Source organism: Eubalaena glacialis, chromosome 17, assembly GCF_028564815.1.
Source record: "Eubalaena glacialis isolate mEubGla1 chromosome 17, mEubGla1.1.hap2.+ XY, whole genome shotgun sequence".
Taxonomy (NCBI): Eukaryota; Metazoa; Chordata; class Mammalia; order Artiodactyla; family Balaenidae; genus Eubalaena; species Eubalaena glacialis.
This window is the reverse complement of record NC_083732.1, coordinates 2,631,659-2,653,271: the sequence shown is the minus strand read 5'-3', so window position 1 is coordinate 2,653,271 and position 21,613 is coordinate 2,631,659. Positions and strand designations below refer to the sequence as shown.

Below are 21,613 nucleotides of genomic sequence, written 5' to 3'. Positions count from 1 at the left end.
CTGGGAGCCTGAGGCCCATCATTACTGCCAGTACTGCTGTCTCCCTGGCTGGAAGGCATCTGGTAGACGCTGTCGTTTCCCCACTTGCCCCCTGTGTGGTCTGCTCTCACCACCACCTTCTCGTTCGCTCGCCTCAGTGCTTCACCTGGCTTATCTCGTCCCTCCCAGCTGCTAACGACTGTGCTGTGTCTCTCCAGATGCCCTGTGATCGGGTGTGACGGCCAAGGTCACATATCAGGTAAATACACATCCCACCGCACGGCTTCTGGCTGTCCCCTGGCCACCAAGAGACAGAAGGAGAACCCTCTCAATGGGGCCCCCCTCTCCTGGAAGCTGAACAAACAGGAACTTCCCCACTGCCCGCTGCCCGGCTGCAATGGGCTGGGCCACGTGAACAACGTGTTTGTCACCCACAGGAGGTAAGCTTTGCTTCTTAATGTGTGGTTGCTGTGACTGTTTGTCACCTGGATTATCCGGGGGAGGGGAGAGACCCCCTCAAGGTCATTAATCATAGCACCTTAGATGTCCAAGTAATGAGTCTTGCCAGATGGATATTTGACCAGTTTGAAGGATGGAAAATGTTATTTTCTCTATTTCTGAAATTCACTGCACGATTTTCAACTGCTTTTGAAACTGTGCTTCTGTTTTTTTTATTCTAAAATATTGCTTGTGCTGCTTTTTTTAATGGTTCTGTCAGTGGTTCATTTCAGTTCTAAGTGGTGATAGCTACTCACTGTTGTGTGATCGTAAACTTTCACTTTACGTGTTTATGTCACGCCCTTCCGCTCATGAACTGGCTCCATTTCAGACCAAATGGTAGTTATTTTGCAGCTGGGAAGCTGTGAGTCATCCCCAGCGGCCAGAAAGAAAATGACACAGCAGTTACTAAGTACACAGAGGACAAGAGAGATTTAGAAAACCCTTTCTAGCTTCACAAGGACTCAGTTCCTTCACCATTGAGTGGCATGTATTTCAACCAGGCTCTTTGTCGGGAGCACTGATCTTAGACCAGGCTTTTGTCCACATTCTACATCAGGGAGAGGAGCTAGCAGAATTCCCTGGCGGTCCAGTGGTTAGGACTGCACGCTTTCACTGCCAAGGGTGCAGATTCGATCCCTGGTCAGGGATCTAAGATCCCACAAGCCAAGCGGCATGGCCAAAAAAAATAAAAAAAGGAGCGGAGCTAGAAGGTTCACTGCACACATCTCTGGTCGTGGGGCTGTGGTGCACGATGCAGATTTAGGATCTAACAAAGCTTTGTGGGTCCTGACGCTCTGCTTATGGGCAGGATGCCAACAGAGCAAAGCTGGTTCTGTTTTCGAGGTGCACGTCGACGGTGTCAGGAAATGAAGTTTTCCAAGAGCCACACCTGCTTATGGAGAAAACCTGATCTCTTTAGGTGGTTTATTTTTTGATGGTTCTCAGATGCCTGATCACGTTCACAGTAGTGCACGTTGTTTTCTTCCGGGTCTGTACCATCGTTTCCTGTTCAGGAAGGATAGTCACAAATCAAGTGAGCCTCACAGCTGCACAGCAGTGGTGCTTTCTCACCACGGACCCTGTAATATCCATGTCGACATCGATAATGAAATATTAATGCTGGGCTGTGGCAAGCGCATCCCTCAGTTAGAACAACAGATTTCTCTTGAAAAATCCTGGAGTGGTTTTACATCATGACGCCAGGCCTGGTGAGGATGTGGAGCCGCAGGGACCCTCAGAGCTGTAAGTGGAAGAGGAATTGGTAGAACCATGTCAGGAAGCTGATGCCTCAGATGTAAGGGAGCAGGTGAGGGTGCCCTGCTGTCCAGCCGCCAGGCGGCCAGGCTCAGTCCCAGAGGCTCTCCTGCACCCGGAGATGGAGATGGACGTGTGCCAGGAGGTCGGCTTCCCGGCTCCAGGCTGGGGACCGCCTGCCCGCCGCCTCGGCCCCTGCAGCGCAGGGCACAGGGGTGGTTCCACCTGCAGGGCCTTGGATCCGTGTGGATGCAAAGGCACCACGGGCAGATTTGGAGCAGGTGCTGAGTGGGACAGAGTGCTGAGGGATACGTGTGGTGTGATTCTGTCCCACAAAGTGAAAAACCATGTAGCAAAATCACGTTTTAAAAAACTAGGTAATTTTTCATCTGCAGTTGGAGTTAATGGCTGTCTCTGGGGGACAGGAGACAGCTATTGCTATGGGGCAGGTGAAGCTTCAAAGCACGTTCTGTGTTTGAAGGTAAATTCAAGGTATGCCCCTCAAGGGAATTCTTTCAACTGCAAATACACGTTGTATGTATCTGTGTACATACTATTTATTTCATAATAAGAAAAGGAAATTATGAGTTCAAAAATATAGGCTGCAGTATTAATGCAGAGATATTATTTTCTAGGAGAAGAAAAACAGTTAAGAATTTAGACAAATGAATAATTCAGGTTTCACTGTTTTTCACTCTTGCTACTCAAAGGATTTAAGAGCCCAAATTTAACCTGGGGTATTCTCTTTGGGGTGGAATGCTTTTCTTTACTATGTATAGTATTTAAACAAATAAGATAATAAAATGCCTGGCTTATTGCCTGGTACATAGTAGATGTTCAGCACAGACTATTTCCTTTCCCTTCTGTACAATTATATTAATATATGTGTAGCTATGCAATAATTCATTAAAGTAGGAATGACATGCCGGAATCACACGTACTGACCTACGGCACACCTTTATCTGTCCTGTTCTCGACCCTGACGTCCTGAGTTGTTCTGTTCTCTTTCCCGTCACTGCCAAAGGCCAACTGCTATTCCAGGCTGCTCTGTCCCAGCAGACAGCCTGATCTAAGTTCCTCACGTGGCTTATCCTTTTAAACCCTTACAAACCCTGTAAGCTACATGGACTGCGGTGACCCTCAGTTGACAGAAGAATCAGAGCACAGGGAAGTTCAGGGTTTGCCCCCCTCCTGCACAGCTCACAGCATCGGGACCCCAGAGCCCCTCTCCCGAGCCAGGTACCAGCCCATCCCCGGTGTTTCCTGGATCCTCCCGACCACCAGGCACCCAGGCAGACTTTCCTCAGCCGTCCTCTAAAGCAAGTTCTGTAACTTTTCCCATTTAAGATTCAGCAAAATGGGAATAATTACAAAACTTACCTTAGAGGATGGCTGAGAACAATTACCTGTGCATTACATCAGCATTTTGTTTACATACTAATTACTTTAAAACCTTTCTTTAAGACTTCATGTTACAGACTTCCACTTTGAAAGAATAGCAACTGAGAAGACAAATGATATTATATTAAATACACATCATTATGGATGTTTGCAGCTTTAAAACCAGAAGTCCTGTGACTAATAGAACTCATTTAGTGCCACACCATAACTGTAATTTTATTGAGGTTTACTAATATATTATAAACAGTGATGTCCACCACACAGATTTGTCACCTGCCGTTTTACTGTAACAGGGCAGATGAAGATATAGTTTTAAATTGCCTTCCCCTGGGGCTTCCCTGGTGGCGCAGTGGTTAAGATTCCGCCTGCCAATGCAGGGGACACGGGTTCGAGCCCTGGTCCGAGAAGATCCCACATGCCACGGAGCAACTAAGCCCGTGCGCCACAACTACTGAGCCTGCGCTCTAGAGCCCACGAGCCACAACTACTGAAGCCCACATGCCTAGAGCCCGTGCTCCGCAACAAGAGAAGCCACCGTAATGAGAAGCCTGCGCACCGCAATGACGAGTAGCCCCCGCTCGCCGCAACTAGAGAAAGCCCGCGCACAGCAACGAAGACCCAACGCAGCCCAAACTATATATATATATGAATAAATTTTTAAAAGATAAATTTTAAAAAACAATTTTTTTTTAATCTTTTTTTAAAAAAAAATTGCCTTTCCCTGCCTTCATAGAATTGCGAATTTGGTCCAGACCGTATAAAGCATGTTTCTCCTGCCTTACAATACGGAGCCCAAACCCCACAGGTGACACCCAGCCAACCTCCCCGTTTTCCTGAGCGGCGAGACTGAGCTTTGTGGAGGATGTGGCATCCTCAAAAGGAAAAGGGACGTTAAAAATATTTTCTTGCCCCAGTTTTCTTAAATTTAGGATTTGTTTTATATCCTGGAAGATATAACCACATTGGGAGGTACAAAACATCCAGTGGGATTTTTTAGACCAAAGCCTCCCTCCCATCACTGAACTGTACTCGGATCTAACGCCCATGGTTGTGGAGTTTCACTAGCATTCCACACGCTGTCCCCCCCGGACGCTCACCCTGTGTTGTCTGAACAGTGCAGACCCTTGACGGGAGAGACAGAAGTTCTTGGGAGGTATTAACATCTTGTTACAAACCTCCCACAGGTGACTTTTAAAATACAGTTTACCAGCCAAACATTACTCCTGTTTGTGACCATTTGTCGGAACACAATATGTGACAGAAAACAAGACAGACTTGTACAAACTTTCCAGGAAAAAAAAAAAAGAAGATAATGTAGCTTATAAAGGCCACTCTTTACAGTGAGCAGCTTCCAAAATAGAAAAATCAGGTTCAAAGTTCAGTTTGTGCTTTTCCATTATTTTCTTTTCCTGTGTAAAATATTTCATAATTTATCAAATCTTGGCAAACCACAGAGCCTTCCTTTTATATGTAATATTACATATCTATTATTTTATTTCATATAATCTTAATATAGAACAATTTTAAATTCTTAAAAAAAAATTCATTCTGCGAACATTAAGGGCTTTGTTTCAGAAATATTCTCCTTTCACTCTGCCAAGTGTTCCAATCTTTGGATGGAAAATGATTGTTTCATGCATGAATTGTAACGAAATTTCTCTGGGAAAAAATATTTTCAATGGCTGATTATAATTTTTACTTTTATTTAAAAATGTTATCTCCAAAAATATAACCAAATGACAAAAGAATTAATGGCTGCATAGAGCGGCAAAATCATCTCATCGTGTACTACAGGAAACAAGTATCGTTCAATGTTGTCATTATCATTTTGGTGTAATTTAAACAAAACAGATGACATTATAGGAAGGAAGCAGGGCTGAAGGGTGTGGCTCTTCAGGAAAAGCGTATAAAGAGCCTGCAGGGCAGCGCACTGCCTGGGCAGTGAGGGTGCTTAAATACACATACAGCCCTGCCTTTTCTCTTCCTTTCAGGTAGAGATTTTTTAATGAAAAATGATGTTTTAAAAGTTAAAGAATAAATTCGAAACTTTCCCCTACCCAAACTGAATTTGCCATGAAGCCGGGGGCGGGGGCGGGGGTGGCGGGGGGGGGGAGGGATATTATTTTGGGCTTGTATCAATTTGAGTCATTCTGTAAAGATCAGATGACAGTGTGTATAAAGACAGGAAGAAGTAGATTTATTATTCATGGCATTTTTGACTAATCTGGAACAAATCTTATGCAAAATATATGCATACAGTTTTACATTTACAGTGAATAAAGTAACCACTACTAAAATAAGGCCCTTACATGAATGCAAAATAGTAACATTTTAACAAAATTAATTAAATGATAATTATCAACAGTAGCTATTTGTATTTTAAGAAAAAAGCACACAACACTTTACATTATTTGAGGGCCTTTTGCTTTTGTTTTAATAGACATTGTTACTTTCTGCACAGAGACTGCAGATTGTAATGTAATGAGTAGGCAAGCAAAGACTTAAAAGAGTAAGTAGTGAGTACAAAAGTTTAATTTTTGTAAGAAATAATATGTGTTTCACACATCGGTATAATTTCTCTTTTCACAGCTTATCTGGATGTCCTCTCAATGCACAAGCCATCAAGAAGGGCAAGGTCTCTGAAGAACTAATGACCATCAAGGTCAAAGCATCTGGAGGTAAGAGGGCAGGGCGGGGCAGCCACCCCCGAGGTCTGGAGCCTGGTCTCCAACGGGTCCTGTGTCCAAACCATCCTCCGTACGGGAAGTGCGATTTGACTAGGCAAGAAGGAAGCTTTCCTCAAATTTGAACTAAACTATAACTTTCTCTAAAGAACCATCTCTTGGGGTTTTTTCCTTACTTTTTAATAAGGATCTCCAGCAGAGAAAGTCAAGCAATGAGACTTTCGATGAATTAGGGTACACTGGCTGAACTTTTGTGCTTCAGTCCTGAAAATGGTAGTTTTTTGTGTGAGCCTGCACGTGTGTGTGTGTGTGTGTGTTCCTGGTATAAGCCCTCTATCAAATTTCAAGTTTTGGGCACCTATGTTTGAATCCTTAAATTCTGCTCTACCCTCAGAAGGGTATTTTTATGGAGAATCCACATGGTTTAATTTAGCATCTCTATTTCTCTACATGCCTTCCTAGTGTCAACCCCCGACCACAGTTAATATACACAGTGGCTGAGCTGAGGTCTATATTGGATCTTCCTGTGTCCCTCTGATTCTTGAGTACTTTTCTTGAGTTCTCACCAGCGTTATCTCAAGCGTGTGTTGTTTCCTTCGAAGATCATCCTGATGCATCTGGGAAACAAAGGCAAAACAATTACTTTGCTTTGGGGATTTTATCTGACGGCGTCTTTAGCACATGGGTAGAACCAAGCCGGAGACTGTGACCTGTTGCTACTTTATTTCTCTGAAAGCATCACTCCATCTTTTAAATCCGTGCGTGACTCTTAAAACGAGTGGCTTGTTTCCAGGTTGTGCTTCCGTGAAGAATATACCACATGCGCCTTACACATCCTGCTGTTGTAGGTTTGTCTCAGGTGTGTGCCTAGGAACGGAGTTGCTGGGCCATGGAGCATGTGAGGTCCACCTTCAGTAGGTGATGAACTGTGTTCCAGAGCAGCGACCCAGGAAAGTACCAGAGCCTAGAGCTGTTTCACACAGATTGTCCGTTCTCCCCATCCTGCTCCCATGCGTTGGTCTCATTAAATCTAAGTGCTGGCATTCACATTTATCCCTCTGAATTGTCATCTCTTGGTTTAGAGTCATCATTCTGGACTGTTGAAATGACCTTAAATCCTGCTTCTGGCGTCCTGAATATGAGCTCCTATTCTCAGCTTTTTAAAATCTTTAGAATGTATTCAGATCCCTTCTATAAAAGAATGATGGGAAAATAACTCCCGTGCATTGAGAACCTGTTGTATGTTCAGCACTTTATGTTTTATTGCGTTAATTCTCACCACATTTTACTGAAGCACAAGGACTTGAATAAGTGACCCAAGTTCAGGAACAAGAGCCAGGCAGCATTCAGACTCCAAAGCCACACTCTCCCCAGACGGCATTTGCTCCTGATCCTATTCCAAGGAGAAGCCAAGCTGTGTGTCCCTGGGCTCGAGCCCATCTGCCGGGACCCCCCTCCACCTCTAATAATGGCTCATAAGATCCCATACGTTTGGTCGTTAATCAGCACAATCCAAGTCTTCCTGTCCTGGCAGCGTCATACAAGAGAGAATCCCCGGGCTTTGGATCTCAGGCAGGCTCTGCCCCTTCCTTTGGCCCCGGGGCAGGTGATGCGGCCCCATCGGGGGTCACGGTGGCCTCCTTTAGCTTCTGTGAAGCTCTGGCCTTTGTGGGGGGAAGGAAGGGTGATGACACCTGCCCCACAGGGTCCAGCCAAGTTCAAAGGAGAAGTTACTTGTGAACCTGTCCAGCAGCAGACCCGGAACACAGCAGACCTACATTAAACGCTGGGGCATTTCTTACTAAGGAAGTAAATCCTGCAACTCTTTGAACCCACTTTTTTAGAATCTTGGATATGGGTAAAAATTCAACGTTTCAAATTAAAGTCTCATTTTCACTTAGCAAACCACAAATTCAATGTAAAAGGGCTCAGATTTGTCTCAGTCTCTTATTTTCTGTTTGAACTAAAAGAGTCTGACTTTTTACAGGTATAGAGAGTGATGAAGAAATTAGGCATTTGGATGAAGAAATAAAGGAACTCAATGAGTCCAACCTTAAAATTGAAGCAGATATGATGAAACTCCAGACGCAGGTAAAAAAAAAAAAAAAAAAAGGAAGAAGGAAGGGAGGAAGGAAGGAAGGAGTGGGGGAAGGGATGGAGGAAAGGAGAAGGAAGGAGAGCAATGAGTTATCTTTAGGTAATCATAATCCTAAATGGAGGGAACACATTGAACTATTAAACACTATGATAAAAAACAAACCTATCGGACTTCCCTGGTGGCGCAGTGGTTAGGAATCCGCCTGCCAATGCAGGGGACACGGGTTCGAGCCCTGGTCCGGGAAGATCCCACATGCCGCGGAGCAACTAAGCCTGTGCACCACAACTACTGAGCCCACGTGCCACAACTACTGAAGCCCGTGTGCCTAGAGCCCGTGCTCCGCAACAAGAGAAGCCACCACAATGAGAAGCCCACGCACCACAACGAAGAGTAGCCCCTGCTCGCCGCAACTAGAGAAAGCCCGCACGCAGCAACGAAGACCCAATGCAGCCAAAAATAAATAAATTAAATAAAATAAATTTTAAGAAAAACAAAAAACATACGGATCTTTTGCAATGAACACACAGAGTGTGTCTTCTGTACACAATCCTTGTGAAGGCTTGAATACATGGATCACCCTGGGCGATCACTGGTTTGGAAGCTGTAGGCCAAACTGCTCACATTTTTGCCTTGGGTGCACCAAAGGCTTTATCAGCAAGTAAGACGATCATCCTATAATTGCAGAGCCTTTAGAGTATGTGGTGCTTTAGAAAAACCATCATGAGAAGATATGGGAGGCCTTAGTTTTATTGGAAATTCAAGTAAAACAGTGCAACTTTTTAAATTTAATTTTTCTAGAACACCTCTGAATGAGTCAGTCTTTGATAGAAATGGATCTTTTCCCAGATTTTCCTGACATTCTTTATTGAAAATTCAAGCAATTTCTCAATTCTGCATTCTCCTGGGTCATGTCTGCCCCAGCCCCTGGTTAAATTTACCCACAAGGAAATTAAAAGTTCAGTCCAGGATTTGTTTTTTGTCCTTTTTTGTTTGTTTTTTGGCCAAGCCCCAAGGCTTGCGGGATCTTAGCTCCCCGACCAGAGATCGAACCCGGGCCCCAGCAATGAGAGCGCCGAGTCTTAACCACTGGACCACCAGGGAACTCCCCAGTCCAGGATTTTTAAAAACACTCATAATAACTCTATTGCAATAAATCAGAAGGAAAAGAATGAGACAAAGTTAAGTTGAAGTGTCTTTCTCTCCTTTTTCTCCTTTCCTGAAATGTGGGGTTTGGGCCACCGAGGTTACTGACTCTCAGAAGTCTTCACTCACAGGGGCCTAAGACAGAAGCTTTTAGTCCCCCTGAAAAGCAGGTTTCTGTGTGACCAGTGTCATAATCTTCCATTAATAGCAATCCAAGCTACAAAGAGAGCGTCATGTGTGGTTTTCCCAATCATGAGAACTTGTCTTGAGAACCATTAGTGAAGAAAGCAAAGGCCTTTGCCCTCATGGAGCTTACAGTCTAGAAGGGGGGGTAAACAATAACAAAAAATCATAAGCGATAAATTACATCGCACGAGGGCAGGGCATGGGGAGAAGCAGCCAGGGTTCGATGCAGAGAGGAGAGTGGGGCTCAGCCACAGGAAGAAGGAAACATTTGGCAAGACTTGAGGAGCTGAGGGCATTAGCCAAACAGGAAGAGGGAGGAGTGTTTCCAACAGTAGAAACAGCCAATGCAAAACCCCTAACCCTTGAGAAGGGCCAGCGTTTTGAGAAATAGAAGAGTGAGTGTGGCCACAGGTCAGTGACCTGGGGGTTATAGGAGGTGAGTCCCCGGGGACACACAGGGCTTCCCAGGCCCTTTTTAAGACGTTGGTTTTTATTGTGAATGAACACAGAACCGTTACGGGGGTTTAGAGCCGAGGGTTAACACGATCATATTTGACCTACAATCTGCCTGACATTTGAAGAGACCCGCGTGGGTAGGTGGGGTGAAGACGGGTCAGCAAGAGATTGGGTGGTGCCCAGCCGGGTGCAGGGCCGCCCCTGAGAGGGGGTCCCAGTCCCCACGGTGGCTGGACCTGGGGAGCAGCGGTGCAGGTGGGCGCCGTCTCCATCCTGGGCCCTCTGCAGGGGGAGCCCAGTGGACGTGAAGGGCGAGAGAAAGCGCCGTCAGGGACGCCTCCCAGGCCTGCACAGCAAGCAAGCGGCCGTCAGCTGGGAAGGAGGGGGCTGCGTGGGCGGCAGGTTTGGGGAAATAGCGAAGGTTTGCCCTTCAAGTCCACCGTACAGCCACGTGGAGGTGTGGATCTGCAGCCGGGGAGAATCTGGGCTGAAGAGACGCGCTTGGGACCGTGGTTCCAGCCCTCAGAGCGATGGGGGGTGGCAGGGCTGCTGCTTTGTGAGGACACGTGGCCGTGCCTGGTCAGCACCGGACTCCGCTGAAGCCCGGTCCTTCCAAACTGCTTCCCACGTTCCCACGTTCTTTCCATTTCAGATCACGTCTATGGAGAGCAACTTAAAGACGATAGAGGAGGAAAACAAACTGATAGAGCAGAGCAACGAGAGCCTGCTGAAGGACCTGGCGGGCCTGAGCCAAGCGCTCATTTCCAGCCTCGCTGACATCCAGCTCCCACAGGTGGTGAGTCTGAGGCCGCGCGGCTCCGTCCCAGGGCTCCCCTTGCTGGCGAGCCGTCACCCAGGGCTCCGAGGGGACAAGCCGCCCACACTTCATCCCTGGGAACGTGATGGATATTTACGTTTACCCTATGTCACGACCAAGGGCTTTTGATACCGCAGGAGTCATTCAAAGATGAGGAGGGTTTATTTGAAACTAGGTTTATAATGTAAATGAAAATTGGAGGCCAAAGTTCCCACTCTCAAAATTTGTTTCCAAATGGAAAGCTTGCTAACGTGGCTTACACAATCTGAGACCCATGCTTTCTTTTTTTTTTTTTTTTAACATCTTTATTGGAGTATAATGGCTTTACAGTGGTGTGTTAGTTTCTGCTGTATAACAAAGTGAACCAGCTGTACATATACATACATCCCCATATCCCTTCCCTCTTGCGTCTCCCTCCCACCCTCCCTATCCCACCCCTCTAGGTGGTCACAAAGCACCGAGCTGATCTCCCTGTGCTCTGCGGCTGCTTCCCACTAGCTATCTGTTTTACATTTGGTAGCGTATATATGTCCATGCCACTCTCTCACTTCGTCCCAGCTTACCCTTCCCCCTCCCGTGTCCTCAAGTCCATTCTCTACGTCTGCGTCTTTACCTAAGTGTGAAGAACATACTTGAGTACTCCTCATATAGAATAAAAAGCACAAGAGTGAACAAGGCATACTATTTCCAAAACCTAAACATATGCTTGAGGCATTGCAACTATTTAAAATTCATAGAAAATTGGTTTCCTTTACATTTTCATAAATATAATAAACATTTGGAAGAGGGCTGCATTGTTGAATGCTTTTCATTTCCTCAGTACAGGCATGTTTAGAACAAGTTTTCTAAAGCTGCAAATTTTATATACAGAAGGGTTTGAAAAAGCAGCAATTTAATAAAGAAATAGGATTGGTTTTCCTGAAAGCCATAAATCTCTCAATTTGTCCAACTTCCCAGCATGGAGCCCTCATCTTCACCAATTCCAAATATGTCACCTGACAATAAGAAAAAAAACCAATATTTTTTTTAAAAAATCAATAATGTAATAAAAAAGAACCCAAAGGAAAATAAATGATTACTTTATGGCCAGTATTAAGGTAATTATTGAATATTATTGTTATATTATTTCCTTTTTTTCTTATATTATTTCTTAACATTTCTCTAACTCATACTTCAAATTTGTATTCTGTAATATTTCTTTCTTCAATGGTGCCATAAAAATCACTGTTACCGTGCAAGATAAGTTGTACTTTGTATAGTTACATAAAAGGCACTCTCGCGGTGATTTGGGGGCAGGTCCCACTAAATGTTTACAATTTATTTTGAGCACTGGTCTCCCATCTTATGGTGGAGGGAATGGAGGCTCTGAGCCTTACGTAATTTGATGGAGGTTCCAAAGCCAGCACAAGCGAGGTGGCCTTTATCACTCTGCCGTCCGGGTCCTCGTCCAGCTAGAAACTCGTGACACGGCAAAGGCAGAAATGACAAGGGAATGGAAAGCAGTGTCAGGCAGCTGGTGGAGTCAGTGCTTGGCTGGGCAGAATGAGATCAGCTTCACGCTGAGAAAGCTGAGCTCTTCAGCAGCAGCAATCACAGTAATGCCCTTTATTCCTTTGCACTGAGACCTTTCACAAGTCCCTTCTTCCAGGCCTCTTGTGCAGTAAGTAAGGCACGTTTCCAAAAAGCTGGGAAATGCAGGCCCAAGAAGTGGCGGAGCAGCAGTTCCCCCGGCCGCTCGTTCCTTCCACTCGTGCAGTTTCCACGTCGCGAGGGCTGCTCTGTTTGAGCCACCACGTTAGGGACAGGAGGGGCCCACACGCAAGCAAAGAGGAGGAGGTGAACAGACCGGACCCTGTGAATCCTGTGTTCCACCTAGAAAGGCAGAGAGAGGGGAAGAGCCTAGCCCTGACCTCGAGGGGGAAATGGACAAAGGAGTCTGAGGATGAAAGAGGACGGTTCCCGCCAGACAGCTGGTGGCACCTCGTCCCGCCTCACAGCCCTGAAACCCCGGCCCAGGGCTGTCAGGGGAAGCTTCTGGACGAGCAAAGCCCTCCTCCGGCCTGGCCCACACCCACCTTCTGCAGACGAGGTCTCCATGCTGAGCACGTGCATGTGAGGGAGGCCGAGAGCCCCTCTCGGGAGAAGGGTGCAGCTGGGAAGGGCCCAGCCCGGCAGCGAGACCTCCACCTGGTGTGGCTCCAAACTGACCCCAAACTACGGGCGGTCACGCTCACCCCATTAACTGAGTGAAGAGCCAGCAGCCGCCTGCCTCCCTGCGTCCCTCCCTGATGCCAGAGTCACGGTACCCCCCGTGGACTTGCTCCCCCCCCCGTGGACTTGCTCCCCTTTTCCCAGCAGCCTGGGTCACGTGCCTGATGCCATGTGTTTTGTCCTCCTTCAGGGGCCCATCAGTGAGCAGAATTTCGAAGCGTACGTCAACACGCTCACAGACATGTACAGCAATCTGGAGCGGGACTATTCCCCAGAATGCAAGGCTCTGCTGGAGAGCATCAAGCAGGCGGTGAAGGGCATCCACGTGTAGGAGCACAGTGCCACGGGCCGCGGGACTCACCACCAGCAGCCGCGTGTACGGATCTGGAGGGCCCCCCCGGCCACTAAGGCAGGCAGGTGCCATACTGCATCATCAATTGCAACATTGCACTAATTTTTTTCCCCCCAGCTAAGGTGAAAAGGAAAGAAAAACTATGATAGACTCTTTGGATGAAAAGCAATGCAGTCAAATATTAGATCTTATTTATTTTCATATGCTTTTCTTTTATTTCTTCATTGCACTCTTTTGGGTTTTTTTGTACAGTATATGTAAAATAAACGTGACATTTTTATATTTTATTTATTTCTAATCAAAGAGTTTTTTAATCTTTTAATTGCATTTTGAAGTCTGCCATATTTTTACAAGTGTGTTTATTAATTTATTTTCCAATAGAATTTAAATAGAAATGCTATTCTCAAATCACATATCTTGCTGGGTTTAAAGGAGAAGACAAAAAAGAATGAAGGAAATCCTTGTCTAAGGACTGCACTGTGGTCCAGTTTGATTTTTATTGCACACTTCTACCCCAACCCCCGTACCACCTTCACTGGCTTTGTGTTTATAAACAGGCTTAGGTAAGATGCGCAGGAGGGACAGCAAGATAAAAGGCGTCCACTCGTGGGATGTGCGCCCTCACAGAAGCACAGTAGACTGGAAAACAGCCTGTTCCGAATTTGTTAGCAATAATTAAATATAGCAATCAGCAAAGTATTCGACTTGGCTGTACGGTTTCAATTCATATGAATTATTTATTTGAAATGGTTTAAAGAAACAAGCTTTTTTAGTGATGCAGGTCTGTCCATTTGTTTTTCGAGTCACACCAGATAGTTGGCAGCTCTGACCCTGAGATGAGAAATAAGACTTGATGTGACCAGCCAGGCTTTCCTGCCACACGTTGGCACAATATACAAGGGACAATATTGATGTAGATTTGTACTTAGCAAATGTAAACGCATCCAAATGGAAAACTGTGTAGATACCATATCCCCTGAAATAGCATTTATCTTACTGGGTTGACTGGGAAGAAATGGAAAATATAATCACACATGCAAAAATGGTACCCAGATCTGAGTCATTGCTTTAAACACTGGCGACATTGTCTCAGCCTCCTTAGGCAGCCAGGCAGCTTTCAATTTGACAGAAGTCTTTCTGCAGAACGACAAGTGCTACAAAGCACACACACTCGCAACCCACAGACAGGCACACTCACAGACACGAAATTGAGCCCACAATCTCGCATTTCTGGGTGGATCAGAGTTTAGTAGTTGCTATAGTAAAGGCAATGTCTATTTCAGGGATTGTAAAGTAGTTAAGCATTGTTTCAAAAGTTTTTTTATATTTATTTTTTTTAAGAAAAAGGTATAGACAACCAGCTAAACTGCCTTTTTGCTGTGCACACACCCCGGGTGTGCTACGTGCCTCTGTGTAAATGGGCTTGATTTCTGTGCTGTAACGAAGTGTTTATTTTTCTTAGCCTCCTGGGTGTGTAGACCGAATGCGATGGCGCTCGCAGGCTTGATGTTTTCCACTGTTATTACTGTTACTGCACAAAATACAGCACCGTCCACCGTGATTTGACCCCATGACACTGGTCATTGTTCCGTATTAAGTGGGGCTTATCTTTGGTTTGGGGTTCATTTGAACCCTGACTCTTAGTCTAGTGAAAATGAGATGTCTGTGCTTAGGTAGGAACGGTGGGTATTTAAAAATCAACTTTAAAAAAAAAAAAGAGCTACCATGTGTGCTGTCTATTATAAACGGGACACCAAACAGAATTTTCTATTAAAGTTATGTACTTGCAAACATTTTGCTATACAGTCCTTGATAGATGCACACAGATGAGTTCACCTATTACAAAGACAAAAGTTTAATTTGCTAAATATTTTAACAAGTTTGTTATATATTTTATTTAATTTAAAAGAAACCTCTTACCGACCTATGTATTTATTATTATAATTTACTGTGACTTCAGGTTCATTGATTTGTGTTTGCGTAGTTTGAACAGGACGTTTCTGTGAAGGATGTTTGTATTTATTTGCCTCCTTTGTACTTGATCTGTTTTGTAATGTGCACTGAATTTTTTTTTCCTTTCCACTATGTTAATGATCGATACTGTAAATTGGGTCTTTTGTAAACAACAAAAAGGCAATGATGTACGCATTTTTTTAATTTGAAGTAGTTTGTACACTGTTTCTTCAAACAATTAATATTTCTTACATCAAAGCAACCAACTGTGTTCAGTGCTGTACATTTGGTGTATGGTAGGAAATAAAAATTGATAAGAGTTTTGCTGTGGTCTTTCTTGAGCTACTAAAGACGCTTGTGGCCATCCCATGGTAAGCACTGTGCCCTCCCCGCAAGGAGCTCAGCATGGGGAGTGCACACCTGAGCCTGTGAGTTGCTCTGATGCTCTGGGGTCTATCTACCAGTCTGCTTGGCTTATTTTTTCACCCCAAGTGGACAGGACTTGTGCCAGTTGGTAGCTGCCCCAGCCTGGGGTTCAGTAAATACACATGCAAACCAGCAGATGCCTCTGAGATCAGGAAACCTTTGCTTGCACCAGCAGGGAATTCACCTGCATCTAGTGAGCAGTAAGATAGAGGCCCCGCCCTCCTGATGCTGACATCACTTTGGGTGCTGAGTATATACATGCATTCCTGTAAGCCAGTTGAACACAGATTCAAGGAAAATAATCAATTGTGTTTTTTTAATATTTATTTATTTATTTGGTTGTGCTGGGTCTTAGTTGCGGAAGGCGGGCTCCTTAGTTGTGGCTCGCCAGCTCCTTAGTTGTGGCCTGCGAACTCTTAGTTGCGGCTTGCATGTGGGATCTAGTTCCCTGACCAGGGATGGAACCCGGGCCCCCTGCATCGGGAGTGCGGAGTCTTATCCCCTGCGCCACCAGGGAAGCCCCGGAAGATAATCAATTCTTGACAGCGCCTGTTTGGCTTGCATGTTTTTCCCATCTCATGTCAAACAGCTTAATTTAATTTTCCAGTTTCTGCCCAGTTTTACACATCTCTAGGCCTGGTTGCCACTTATACTCAATGTGGTAAAAAAAAGAAAAAAAAAACCATGTCATCATTGTGATAAAGCAAACTTGACTGAAGGGGAGTCTGGGTCCCCAGAGGAAAGCCAGGGTACTTGGGTAGACCTCTGAGTCACAGGGGTTGGTGCACAGGGGTTAATGCACAGTATATATAGCTTGCTTTTAATCACCAAGTTTATGTGTGTAAGATGTGCCTATGATCCATCCTGTAAATGGATCACAGGTCGCAAGTCTGCTCAGCGGTTCTTAGCGCCCCTCCTTGCAGAGAATGCGCATCTCGCCCTGCCTGGGATTTTACATCAGCGAGCAGTGCCTGCATCCGTCACTCGACGTGGCAGAGAGGAGAACTGGTCCTACGGAATTAAGAAGAGAACAGTAAGAGTCCTATGTTCATACGACAGATGTTTTATCAGAAGGCGTGTGTGCCAGGCCCACCCCCATGTGGGTTCAGCCTGGTGGGGGAGGGGAAATGAGTGATAGGTACACAGGCTCCCGCGGAAACAGTGTTCAGGGTACCACCTGCCTCTGACTTCCTGGGAAAAGGGCTGGTTACAGATGAGCTGGCAAGTCGGGAGAAAGGCATTGCACAGCGCGAACGGCACCTACAGAAGATGACGGTGAGACAGTCATCCACCGAGCAGGTAATTAAAATATCCAAAAGTTAGTGAGAAGTGAGGCGAAAAGCCGAAGTTGGTAGGAAAGGGAGTCAAATTATAAACATCCAAGGTAAAGAACTGTAATTTCCACACGCAGACTCCAGAATACCAAAGAAAGATCTAAAACCAAAGAATGACAAGATAGGGTTTCCACTAGAGACAATTTATTCCATCAATTCAAACAATTACTATTTCTTACCTGAAGACAACAAAATTGTGTTCAGTGCTGTACCTCTGATATATGGTGGGAAATAAAAATTGATAATGAGTTTTGCTGTGATCAGTTTCAGGCTGCTGTATGGAAACCCTTGTCACCAGCCCATGAAAGGCCCTAGAGCCTTAGACACAGAAGTAAGACACTTCTACTGGAACCACGTTCTGAGTGAAAAGAAGAGGGTAAATGATTCCTTGATTTGCCTCCCTAGAAAAAGTTTTAAAATTAACTTGCCATGGTGCATAAGTATTTTACTAATCTTCTTAAAACTCATGTTTTCTACATCTCTTTCCACACATTACGTCCATTTTATTGTGGTCTGGGAATAGTACCCTGCTATTTCCTCTCTTTATTTAGCAGCTAATTAGAAAGCAGGTAGATTTAATTGGCTAATCGCTGTCTGCGCTGTCAGACCCCATCAACGATGCCTGGACGCTTCAGCTCCTGAAATCCTCAAACACGTTGATGTAGTAAATATCGTATCAGTGATACTGATGAAGATACGGCTGCTCAGAAAAGTTAGTAAGTTGCCCAACACCAGAAAACCGGGAAAAGGCACAGCCAGATTGGAACACTTTCCATTGGTTTTAAGATCTAACCCATGGGGATCTGTCTACTCACCTGTTAGATGCTCTCACCTGGAAGAAAGAAAACAAGAATTAGTCAAGATTAAGATATCTGTTATGGGAAGAAAATCCAAAAAAGAGGGGATATATGTATACATATAGCTAATTCACTTTGCTGTGCAGTAGAAACTAACACACATTGTAAAGCAAATATACTCCAATAAAAATTAAAAAAAAAAAAGATATCTGTTGATCCTCACTCATTTCTATTAGGTCTAAAACTAAGAATGGAATTTTAGGGCCAGCTATAGTAAATACTGCTGTGCAGTTTTCCAAAGTTGAATGTAAAAAAAAAAAAAAAAAAAAAAAAGGTATTTGTTGGGCCCAGACACGTGGAATATCCCTAAATCTTGAGGTGACAACAGTGCATCCTGGTGTCCTGAGCTCCTGAATCGCTTCTCTTAGCTTCCCAGACACAACACAACGGAGTGTTTCCATCAGCATCGTGAGACTTGTAGAGTGAAGAATTTGCCTGACACCCCAGAGATAAGTCCAAGGTCAGGATTCAACCCGGTTCTGACCCCCTGAGAAGCTCCTGTCCCTTCTGCAGGCCACCAGCACCGTCTAGCCAACCCCCAACTCCCCGACCAACATCCCAACCTGCCTCAGATTACAGCCTGCAGGCAGGAGAGGCCAGTTCAATCACCAGTCTGGATAAAGCTGTTCAAAGAAGCATCACTTTCACATTTTAGCCACATTGTTATGATGTGTTTTTCTTGTACAGGCACGTCATGCAAATGTGACACCCTAATTATCGATTTGACAAACTGGGATTGAAAATCTTGATACGGGTCATCATTGCCCCCAAAATAAGGAAAATATAAAGAACTCATTTTTTGTTGTTGTTTTTAAGGCAAAACAACATAATTATCGTGTTCGGTCATAAGCTGCTTTGTGTATGCTTGACAGTTTTGCATTGGCCTCCGACAAGTAAAAAGACACTTTGTACCGACCTTTACCAGTTATTAAACATGTAAAAACATAAAGAGAATGTAAATTTCCCTGCTCTTAAGAAACAGCTGCTGTTTCAGAGTTTTCCCCTCAAATATGTATTATCACATATAAATGCAGTCATTTTCCTTCTGTGACTGATTACCTAATTCAGTTTGGAATGAAATCCGGGATTGGGGGAAAGGGCTAGATATTGTAGATGTTTTGAAGTAAGAATGGCACTCTGGGGACAGGACACTAACAATGCTTTTAAAGGATCAAACTTCTAGCCACTGGAAATCATTGTGAACATTTCTCCCCAAGACTAGCGTCCTTGAATTCCAAAAATAAGGCCCGAGGCCCAGAGGACCAGCGGCTTCCACGCCCACCACTGGCTGTGCTGGGCTCTGACGCACCTGGACCACCGGTGTCTCCCTGACATGCCTTTGCCACTCCGGGAAATCCTTGCCCAGGATGGAAAAGTTTAAATATCTTCAGTACTTGTTCAACAGCTTCTCAACAATACACGTATCCGATCGGGAAGGACTCAGCGTGCTCTCGCTGGAGACATGCTTCCAGGACAACAGACACCCCGAAATGACCATTAACTCTTGGAGATGCGCCCTGCCGGGAGCATCTCTTCCAAACCTGCATGTGGGGAAGCCCCCCAGGGGCCAATCACACCCTCACAGGCAGAGCCCTCCTCAAACCACGCAACTGTCAGGGTTACATTAACCAAGCTTTGTGCTGTCTGTGGGTGCAGCATTCGACAGACCCAAGGAGTTCCTGCGTAGCCACGAGTTACACCTACAGCTCCCGTCTTTCGGTGAGTGGATAAATCGGTGGCTCAATCCGACTCATCAGAAATCTAAAAGCTTAACTCCGAACCTTGCCAACAACCCTCTTGGGCACTTCTGTGAACATAAAGGAAAACCAAATGCTTGTGCCCTCCCCACATGCCCTTTGTGTCCCGAGAATCACCTGGATCCGTGGCAAAAACGTAAATAATGAGCAGAAGCAGGGGAGGGAGACGGAAAGGAGAGAAGAAACAAGGATAGAAAAATGATCCATCCCTCGTATCATATGGTTTTTTAAAAGTAAATGAAAAGTGCACACAAATTCCTCACGGGCAACAACGGAAGCTAATTCCTGGGCCTGGACGAGCCCAGAGCTCGACGGGTTCCCACGGGTCCCGCCAAGCGCCCATGAGGATTTAAAAAGAGGTGTGTGTGCGTGTGTGTGTGTGTGTGAGACCGCACGCACATGTGTCTGTTTTAACGTGTATTCAGTGCTTAATGTTCACCAGGAGTTTCCCAAGTGCCCTGAACACCCGATTTAATTCTCACCACAATTCCGAGAGCTATGGATTATTACACTCATTACACGCTTTGAAAAGGATCCACCCAGCGGCTGAGTCGCGTGAGCTCAGCTGAGGCCGGCCGTCCACAGCACCCCTTTCTAGTCCCCAGAGAACGTGCTTGTCTACACCCGTCCTTCCTGCCCGCCCTCGCCCGCCTGCCCCTTCCGTCTCCCCTCCTCCCCCGTCCTGAGCAGGAGCGGCCCGCATGAGTGCTGGCTGGTGCCACAGGGGGACCTAAAACCAGGCTCGGTATGGTAGCTTGAATAAAATACAGTTTTAAAATTAATTTTCAGTTGTACTTATTTTCAGTGTAACTGCTAGAAAATGTAAAGTCCACGTGTGTCTCTCACTATTATTTCTCTTGGTTGGTGTTACCTGACCATTCCTTCTATAAGAGGCCTGAGAGTTTTCAAGAAGAAAAACCAAGAGTGAATTTCTGCAGCTTAGAAATCACAATGCCTTTATTCTCCCTTTTTTGTTTTTTTGAGGGGGAAATTGCCAAATTATGAAAACATCTGAGAACATAAGTTTTACATGTTCAGGTAAAAAAACGAAGTGGCTAATCGCACCATTAAATCTATAACTATGTCAAATATGGTCACATAACCTGGAAATCTACTCATTTTCACTTTTTTAAAAACAATTACCAATCTACAGAAGCAAATTCTGTTTTAAAAGATCACAGTAATAGTTGGAATAATGTTTTTAGTACTATCTGCGTATGCTGCTGAATTAGAAGCTTAGGGAACCGATCCGGAATTAGAGAACCAAAAAATATCGAGTGCATTTCTTTTCTTTTAAGCAAGGGTGATCATTTGTGGGAAAGGAATCTGAGTTTATTGTTCCCACAACAGGAGATCATCTGCTCCTGAAGGGGAAGGGGAAGGTGGCTATCGTTTAGGGCAGATCTTTCCGTGGACGAGCCTAACTGGGTAAGGTTTGGGGTGTAATTGCTTACCGTGGACCCTGGTTAAGAGGGGAGGGTAAACGGATATTGAGGTTGATTGGCCAATATTCATGTAAGTAGATATGGGGGAAGTTCCTGAAATGAACAAGGTGGTGATTTGCAGCTTTATCTTCCTGGGCAGCATTTCCTAGACTAGTAAAGCCATGTGCCTAAAGACCCTGCAACAGGAAAGTCGCGTTGATTTGTATGGTAGACTATGGGGGTAGTTTCTGCTCACCAAGGTAAAGTTGCAGCGATCTTACTGTGGACTTAAGGAATCCCAGGGCCCTAGAGCTGACAGGGACGGCCTCAGGAAACGTGTGGGGACCAGGTGGCCAGCGTCAGCATGAGCTCCTTGGTGTGGCAACGCAGCATGTTCTCAGAACGTGGCAGGCACAAGCCAGTTACCTACCAGTGGCAACGACATCAGCCTGGACACCATGAAAAGGGCCAATGAGAACGCAGCCGCCACCCCGCCCTCGCCCGTAGCAGATCCGCAGGTAAGCCTTGAGTGCGGTGAAATTGATGAGCAGAGGCCTGGGGCCGAACGCACGGGAGGGACGTCTCACAAAAACCAGAGCTGCCAGTTGCTGAACTGTGTGACCTTAGGACATCTTCCACCACGAGGCAGGCCACTGTATTTCTATTTTACTGAAGGCTCCAAAAAGTTAAATAACTTGTCCCCGATCACCCAGCTGACGAGTGGAACCGCTAGAATTTACACCCAGGTCTGTCCGATTCCAAACACCACGGTTCTCCTAC

At 45.3% G+C, this 21,613-nt stretch overlaps 1 protein-coding gene across 1 annotated transcript in view; it reads left to right on the top strand.

Moving 5' to 3' along the window:
• The window catches only part of ST18 (ST18 C2H2C-type zinc finger transcription factor), a 64,531-nt gene extending 51,470 nt beyond the window's left edge, over positions 1 to 13,061 (top strand). The window contains exons 16-20 of the mRNA XM_061172247.1: positions 198 to 419; positions 5,725 to 5,813; positions 7,807 to 7,910; positions 10,355 to 10,498; positions 12,921 to 13,061. Coding sequence (XP_061028230.1) covers positions 198 to 419; positions 5,725 to 5,813; positions 7,807 to 7,910; positions 10,355 to 10,498; positions 12,921 to 13,061 — 700 coding nt within the window. The remainder of the gene's footprint in view (positions 1 to 197; positions 420 to 5,724; positions 5,814 to 7,806; positions 7,911 to 10,354; positions 10,499 to 12,920) is intronic.
• Positions 13,062 to 21,613: the final 8,552 nt, after the last annotated feature.